We start from the raw sequence: 8,559 nt of genomic DNA on the forward strand, positions 1-8,559 counted from the left end.
ATATTAAACCTCAAGAAGCTCAGAGAATTCCAAAAATCAGAGATCCAAAGAGGCCCACACCAAGACACATCATAATTAAAATAGGTTTTTAAGGTTAAATACAAAGAAATAATATTAAAAGCAGCAAGAGAAAAACAGATGATTACTTATAAGGGCACACCAATAAGACTGGCAGCTGATTTCTCAAAAGAAACTATGCAGGACAGAAGGGCTTGGCAGAAAATATTCAACAGGATGAAGACCCAGAATCTAGAACCAAGAATAATTTATCCAGCAAAGCTATCATTTAGAGTTGAAGACAGATAAAGAACTTCAAAGACAAAAATAAGCTAAAGGAATTTATCACCACCAAGCCAGTATTACAGGAAATGTTGAAGGGACTTCTTTAAGAAGAAAAAACATGTATCAAAAACAGGAACAAAGAATGATAACAACTACATTCCTATCAATAAGTACCTTAAATGGAAAGAATTAAGTGCTCCATCCAAAAGATAGAGTGGCTAAATAGTTAAGAAAACAAGACCCCCTACATATGAAAAGAAAGGGGATGGAAAAAGATATTGCTTAGCTGGACCTAGAAGGTATTTAAGTCAGAGAAAGATAAACACTATATAATTACACTTATATGTGGAACCTAAGGAATAAAAAGAACAAACTAATCAAAAACAGACTAATAAATATAGTAGACAATTTGGTGTTGGATAGAGGAGATGGGGAGTTTGGGGGTTGGGTGAATGGGGTGAAGGGTTAAAGAAGTACAAATTTGTAGTTAATGCATGGTCACTGGATTGGGGAGCACGGCGTAGAGGATGCAGTTAGCATTAATACGTTGGCTAGGCGGAGGGTCAGGGGAGGGAGGGAGCAATTGGGGCGATTGTTTTACGAACTATATAGATGTCTAACTAATGTACTGTATACTTGAAACTGATTAAAATAAATAAATTAATAAAAAACCTTGTGATAGTAATAGTGGCCAAGCACTACCTTACTAGAATGGCTATAATTAAAAACAGAAAAGAAAAGAACAAGCATTAGCATTGCTCTTGGAAATGGGGATGTAAAATAGTGTAGCCACTGTGGGAAAAACAGTTTGGCAGTTTCTGAAAAGATTAAACGTAAGACTACCATATGACCCAACAGTTGCACTCCTAGGTGTATATCCAAAAGAATTGGAAGTAGGCACTCAAATAGATACTTGTACATATATGTATGTCATAGCAATGTTATTTGCAGTAGCCAAAATGTAGAAGCAACCTGTGTCCATGAAAGGTGAACAGATAAACAAATGTGGTGTATACATATATACAATGGAATATTATTCAGCCTTAAAAAGGAATGGAATTTTGATATATGCTGCAATATGGATGGATCTTGAACATGCTTACAAAAATAAGCCAGTGTACAATTCCACTTAGATGAGGTACCTAGAATAGGCAAATTCATAGAGACAGAAAGTAGAATACCAGGGGCTGGGGGGGTATGGCAAGGGGGAATTATTGTTTAATGAGTCTTTTAAACAATAACTGTCATGGAGTGATGAAAAAGTTTTATGTATAGATAGTGGTGATGGTTACCCAACATTGTGAATGTATACTTATGGTAAGTATTATGTATATTTTACCAAAGTAAAGAAAAATAATAATGTCTAACTATTATTCTAAGCACTTTACAGGTTTTAATTCCCTCAGTGAATAACATAGTTGGTGAGGCAAAGGAAAGAAAATAAGTGTTACTTCTAGTTTGGCTGCTTGAACCTAGAATCTCATATATAGGTACCATTTCTCGGTTACAGAATCTACCTATTTTAATGATGTGTTAGAATGTGAATTGTTATCTATTTTAAACTCCTGAATATTTCACCTGTGAGATCCAGTTGAGGTCTACTCTGTAGGAGAATCCAGTTTTCTTTGTAGGACAAAGCATAAATGTTATGATGCAAAAGGACCCATATAGCATCCTCCTCTCCCCCTTCTCAGTATAGTCCTGGGAATGACTTGAAATACTATTGATATAGAGCAGTGGTTCTCAAAATGTAGTTTCTCCACACCAGCAACCAGCAAAAGGAGCATGCCCTGGGAGCTTGTTAAAAATTCAAATATTCAAGTCCTATCTTAGACTTACTGAATCAGAAACTCTAAGAGCGAGGCCCAATAATTTGTATTTTAACATTCAAATTTGAGAACTAGTGATCCAGAGAATAACCAGAGTGCTGTGTTGTGTTAGAGAACCATCTCAACATGAGTTTAGACATTCAGGCTCATTTCAGGAAGGGAAGGCCTGGATTTACAAACTGGCTTGGGAACTCTAGGTATAAAGCTAGTCTGAACTAGATGAAAACTCCATGAATCATCTGGTTCTGGTCTAGAACTGTGTCGTTCCAAAAGCAAAGTTCTTAAAGACTAGCATTTATCATGTTTTTTTCTCATCCAAAGAAAGAGCAGAGCCTCTATCAACTTGAGAAATAGAAACGGAATCATGATGTTAGCATGGCTGAAAACAGGGTACTGAGACACTTGATGTCCCCTGCAGATGGCGTTCCCTAGAGAGATTCTTGGCTTCCAAGGGAGTATTGAATGAAAGGAGACAGGCTCTTCTGATTTAGCTAGGAAAACTTGCCTGCTTTGACAAGGCTATTCCACAGGGAAGCTTGTGTTACTCCACTGTCAGTTGCCCTGAGAATCTGGACCTAGGAGTTACCAGATTTTACTGTCTAGGTCCTTCCAGGGAGTCAAACCCAGTTCTAATTGGAATTGAAAATGGGGCACTGCCATAAGTACGGCTAGATTTCAGGCAGCTTTTCCCGACTTCATTTTTGTAGGTTTGCAAATGACCTCTTAGGGACAATAACTGATCTGCTTGTACTGTTTTATGCACATAAATAGGTTTGTCACTGAATTTATCTGATTTTGAAACAGCTGAGGTCTGAGATGAGTGATATTGCCTAATTGTAGTCTCCTGGCCAGCTGTATCCCTCTGAAGGAGTAACGGAGCTGTGGGTCATAGAGACATTTAGGGAGAGTCTCAGTTTCTTGAGAACGTAACAAAGACTCAGGATTCAGTTACCTAGGGCACAAGTTGTGGGGCTCAGTCTCAGGAATAAAGCAGGGTGTCAGTGAAATTTGATGTAGATTAGATTAATAGCAGGTCTAATCTGCAGGCTGGGGCCAGATTAACAGCAGTCTGACTTGTCAAGTCCTAGAGTTTTGGACCAGGAGTCATGAAGTCACTCCTATCAGATCCATTTGACATTAGCAAAATTGAATTTGAGGGGTGTGTAGCGGCAGAGTAGGTGGGGAGGGAGATAAAGATGGAGGAGGTGTTATTAGGGAATAGAAGCACTTGTCAGGTAGCTTCAGCCATGTGAGGTGTATAGAACCAGGAAGAATATAGAACCAGGAAGGAACTAGTTACTATGTTTTCAAAGCTTCTTACCTTCTGATCTTTTCCTGGACTTATTCTCATTTGCCAATGACCTTCTAAAGTTTAGCACTCAGAACTTGAAGATTACAAATGAAGTCTGATAAGCCTTCCTGTTTTGAGCTTACTTGTTTTGGACATTGCTTCTGTAATGAGCTCCAAATTCACAGTAATTTTTGGCAGTCTTAGCAAACTGTTGACTCTTAGATTCAAGTCAACTAAGATCCTTAAGTTTTTTTTATGTGTTTCTGTTAAATTTTATCTGGTGCTTCTAAAGTTGACTTTCTTGCACTTGACCTTAAATTTCATTTTATTAGATTTAATGTTCACCGTTATTCGTTGAGCTTTATCATGTGCCAAGAACTTTACAAACATTACATTTTCTCCCTTCTTACAACAATTCTATAGGGTATTATTCCATTTTATGGATGTAGAAATTAAGGCTCAAAGAGGTTAAATAACTTGCTTGCATTCTAAATAGTAAGTGATAGAACTTGGTATTCAAACTCTTGTCTGTCTGACTCCAAAGCCTCTTGCTTTTGAATACCATTGAAGCCCATTGTTCCATTCTATTTTGATCTTTTAGATCTGTGTTCTGTTTTCTAATATATTTGTTCTCTTAGTTAAAGGTCCTCCTGTTATATGGTCAACATCACCAATTGTCCTGTCTACGTCATTCACAGCAATGGGACCAGCCCAGGGAGAGGTACAGAGCAAATAAAGGGAACGAGTGTGGGCTTTAGAGTCAGACTTGATTTTGAAATCTTGGGCATATCATCACAAGTATTGTGACTTGGTAAGGTCCTTTACTTGTCTGGTCTTCATTTCCTCATTTATAAAATGTCTTAATACCTACAAATGGACCTGTCGGAAAGGTTGAATAAAACGTGGATGCAAAGTGCTTGACTCCTGGCCTCAGACTCTTAATAAACATTAGTCTATTTATCACTTTCCTTCCAGGGACTACCTTTAAAATCTTTTTATTCTTTATATCCTTTAAAATTCTCCCTTGCAGATCCTATCATTTTTTTTTTTTTTTAAATTGACTCTTTGGGGTATGATTGCTTATTTTGTCCCATAAGGACTATTATATGCCCCACAGTGGTAGCACACTTGGCCATAGAAAGTAGTGGTTAAGAACCGCACTACAAATTTCTGTGTGATTATAAGTGAATTACTTAACCTCTTTTTGCCTCAGTTTCATCATATGTAAAATGTAGATGATAGTAGTACCTATCATAAAGAACTATTGTGAGGATTAAATAAATTAATATATATGAAGTCCTTGGAACAGTGGTTGGCAGGTAGTGAGTGCTGTTTAATCTTTCTTAATATATCTATAAATTAGAGATGATAATGCCTACTTTGTAGGTTATGAGAAATAAGTGTGTCAACTGCTTAACATTTTGCCTGGCAAACATGTATAACAAATTAATAGAAAGAAATCCTACTGTCCACAAAGATATTATGAAACATTCATCAAATGCCTTGCTAAAATGTAGATCAGTTATTTTCAAACTGATCATGCACAAGAATTACCTGCGAGTCTTGTTAAAATGCAGATTCTGATTCAGCAGGTTTGTGGTGGAGCCTGAGTCTGCATTGTGACAAACTCTTAGGTGATGCCAGTGCAACAGACTATAGAATTCACTTTGAATAGCACTGCTATGTATTATATTCCTTTATTTTTCAGTCCAATTGTATTCTCTTGTGAAAGAAATGTTTTCATTAAATCGTACCTGGTGATCCCTAGTCTCCTTTCTAGAAGCTCAAAGCCCACGTTTTTAAAAAAGAATCCATTGGCCAGAGCTAGGTGTGTATGTATGTGAAAGAAAGATCAGTTGGACAGTTTACCTAGGATTGATGTCAAGGTTGCCAGGGACTGGCAACTTTTGTAGCCCTTGGTAGATGCCCTCTTTTTGAAAATTGGACTGTTTGCTCCACATGCTTTGACAGCTTGCCCATCCTTAAAGGTCTATAGCGATGCTCATCAGGCTACCCTGATGCTCTCAAGATTGTCAGGGTTTGCAGGTCTGGAGGCTTGAGCCAGTTTGGAATAATTAGGGGCTGTACTATTTTGAGCTTTAGTTCTTGCTTACTACAGGCTTATTCTTCCCTTCTTCAAGTTGAAGATTGTACTTGTTGATAGAGAAACTGAAGAAGTAGGATTTGATCTAGACAGTTCTCACAAAGCCCTTTTTGTTATCCTTAGCTTTATTAACAAGCCTTGGCTCATTTTGAGCTATGACTTTCCTGGCACTTTTTCTTTATATCAGAACCACCACTCTATTATCTTTTTTTTTTTTTTAACTGTTACCTCTTCCTTTGTACATGTGTGTTTGTGACTATCTATCTCATTGGAGAATGTTATGCAACCATACTAGTCTCCTCAGATTTTTCCCTTTAAAAATTTTGAATGGCTTTAATTTATAATTAATTGCATAATTGATGGTCAGAATCTCACCTTTGAGGATTTCTTTAAAAAATACCAGCATCCATTTTTTCCTTAGAGTCTTAGATTGTGAGATTTTAGTTTTATGAAATCTACATTTTAAAAGCACTATAACACAATGTATAAAAATGTGGGCTTTCCAGACTCAGAAAACCTGGATTCTGATTCAGACTCCACTGTTTTCCTTGACATTGGGCAGTTACTTAACAGTGGGACATCTTAGTTTTCTCATCTATGATATAGGGATAAGAATATCAACCTCCAAGGGCCATTGAGAGGACTTGATAACCCTTGTAAACCTCAGCATCTGATTGGTAGTTAGAGCTCAATACACAATAAATATTAGCGATTGTTAATAGCTTATTTTGTTTTTTAAATTTTTATTTTTCAATTATAGTTGACATATAACATTTTATTAGTTTGAGATGTACAACATAGTGATTAGACATTTATCAAACTTACAAAGTGATCACCCTTATAAATCTAGTACCCATCTCACACCATACATAGTTATTACAATATTATTGACTGTATTCCCTATGCAGTACTGTACATCCCCATGATTAATTTAGAACTACCAGTTTGTACTTCTTAATCCCTTTCCTTTTTTCTTTTTTTTTAATTTATTTTTATTATTTATTTTTTTTAATTGAAGAAATAATTTAAATTTTTTTCTTCCCCCATCTGCCTTCCCCCTCCCCCTTCCCCTTTTTCACCCATTCCCCCTACTCTTCCATCTGATAGCTATCAATCAAAATGTTCTCTGTATCTATGAGTTTGTTTCTGTTTTGTTTGTTTGTTATTTTGTTTTTTAGATTCCATATGTAAGTGAAATCATATGGTATTTGTCTTTGACTTATTTCATTTAGCATGATATAGCTAATTAAGTATAGTAAGGTTTACATATGCTTTTACAGATAGTCAGTTATTTGATCTTGTGAGGTAGGCAGGCATTATCTTTTTTTTAGAAGAGGAAACTATGGCAAGAAGAGTTGTGACTGGCCTGAGGGCATAGGGCTATGGCAGAACTGGGTCTTTAATCTAGGATTACTGGGGCCACATCTAGAACTTGCTCTCTTAACTGCCTCCTTCTAATAACACTTAGCTGTTATCACACTTTCAAAGTTATTTTCTCTTTGAGACTCTTTCAGTTTTCAACTAGTCTGTCTTTTTGGTCTAGATTAAGTCCAGTAAAGTGGTTTCCTCATCTTTTTAGGGTGAAACTGTCAGCAAGAATTTATTAGATTTTCTTTGCCCTCCCCCTTTTTAAGATAAATGTGATATCCAGCATATGACAAAGTACTCGAAGCTCCTTTTCTCTAATATCATTATCAGCATGCCAGTTTTGGAATCTGAGTAAAAAAAAAAATTCTCTATTATTGAGCAGGCTGAGGGTACTCCAGCATCTGTATCATATCCATTACTCTCTTTTCCTCATTCAGAAATTATCTAGTATGGTTTGTGGATTTCTACTGGCAATATCATTTTGGGACACACTGCCATCCTGCTTCCCCCTTTAAGCTTTGAATGAGATTCACCCATCCATTGGTATACTGTCCTGTTTTCACAAATCCACTAAACTCAGATTTTCATGGGTATTGATCATGTCTTAATTTGTTATAAAATTCATACATTTAAATTTTATCTTGGATCTCTTTATTGTAGTGGATGTCAGAAGTTAAGATATTGGCAACTTAATTCTCAGATATTTTGTGACTTAATAGTCACCTCTGTCATTGCTTTTTTTCTCATGTTGTTTCCCAGTTTTAGCCAGGAATTTTTCTTTCTCTATTTTCAGTTTTAAGCTCTCATAATCAAATTAGCAGGTGTTCAAACATGTTCTTCCTTCTCCCTGTGAACATCACTCTCAGCAGGCTGAGAGCCCATCGTCATTTGTATATTTACTCATCAGAATGCTGCCAGGCACTGTGTTTGATACTGAGTGTGCAGTTGTAAGCATGAAGGACTTGGCTCTTGCACTTCTCCAAGCTTATATTCTGATGGGAGCAGATAGACATAAGTTTTTATAATACTGTGTGCCTGGCTGGAAGGCAGTAAAAACTTACAAAATGAAGAAGTGGGATTGAGACTGACACCTGTTAGGTGAATTAGAAGGTTTGGAAGCAGGGGAAGAAGAGTGTTCCAGCATGATCTGGAAAGTCAACTTCTAAGTTTATTGACAGCCATTCACATTTCTCCTTTTTAAGTCTCAGCTGTCAATTGAAAGAGATCAGTATTATTATTAAAGGCCTTCCCCACCTCCTAGTTTCTCCAAGTTCTTTAGAATTTTTTTTTCCCCTAGAAAGACTTCAAGCCTTTTCTGGTGGTGTGGCTCACCCCTCATTAACCAGTTGGCAAGCTGCCTTCAGGTTCTTCCTTATGGAGAGCGATGCTCCCCTCCCCCTCTTCTCCTTCTGGGAATCTGAAGGACTTTGCTCTTGCTGATGGTAAGGAGCTTCCTGTTTATTCTCCATGTTTTTTTTTTTTTTCTATGTATCTCTTCTGTGTTATATTCTTCTACCCCAAAGCCTCTTTACATGAATTTTCTCCTATGACAATTTATAAATGTTTACTTCCCTGTTTTCGTGTTGAATTATTTTCATTCCTGTTTCTGGGAATTTTTCATCCTCTTTGATAACCTTTGTAGAGTAGTTTTTAAGCCTGAGAAGAACGATGCCAGCTCGTGTTTA

The 8,559-nt window shown here is 36.7% G+C and overlaps 1 protein-coding gene across 3 annotated transcripts in view; it reads left to right on the forward strand.

Annotated features, from left to right (window-relative positions):
- PTPN9 (protein tyrosine phosphatase, non-receptor type 9) overlaps positions 1 to 8,559 on the forward strand; it is a 67,836-nt gene that overhangs the window by 11,164 nt on the left and 48,113 nt on the right. The window contains exon 1 of one of the 3 annotated variants that reach the window (XM_025040338.1): positions 4,088 to 4,123. The exons of the other annotated variants lie outside the window; for them this stretch is intronic. Coding sequence (XP_024896106.1) covers positions 4,103 to 4,123 — 21 coding nt within the window. The 5' untranslated portion in view covers positions 4,088 to 4,102. Of the gene's footprint in view, positions 1 to 4,087; positions 4,124 to 8,559 lie in introns of those variants that run through there. 3 annotated transcript variants of the gene reach the window in all.

The sequence above is a fragment of the Pteropus alecto genome, unplaced genomic scaffold (genome assembly GCF_000325575.1).
Source record: "Pteropus alecto unplaced genomic scaffold, ASM32557v1 scaffold38, whole genome shotgun sequence".
Classification (NCBI taxonomy): Eukaryota; Metazoa; Chordata; class Mammalia; order Chiroptera; family Pteropodidae; genus Pteropus; species Pteropus alecto.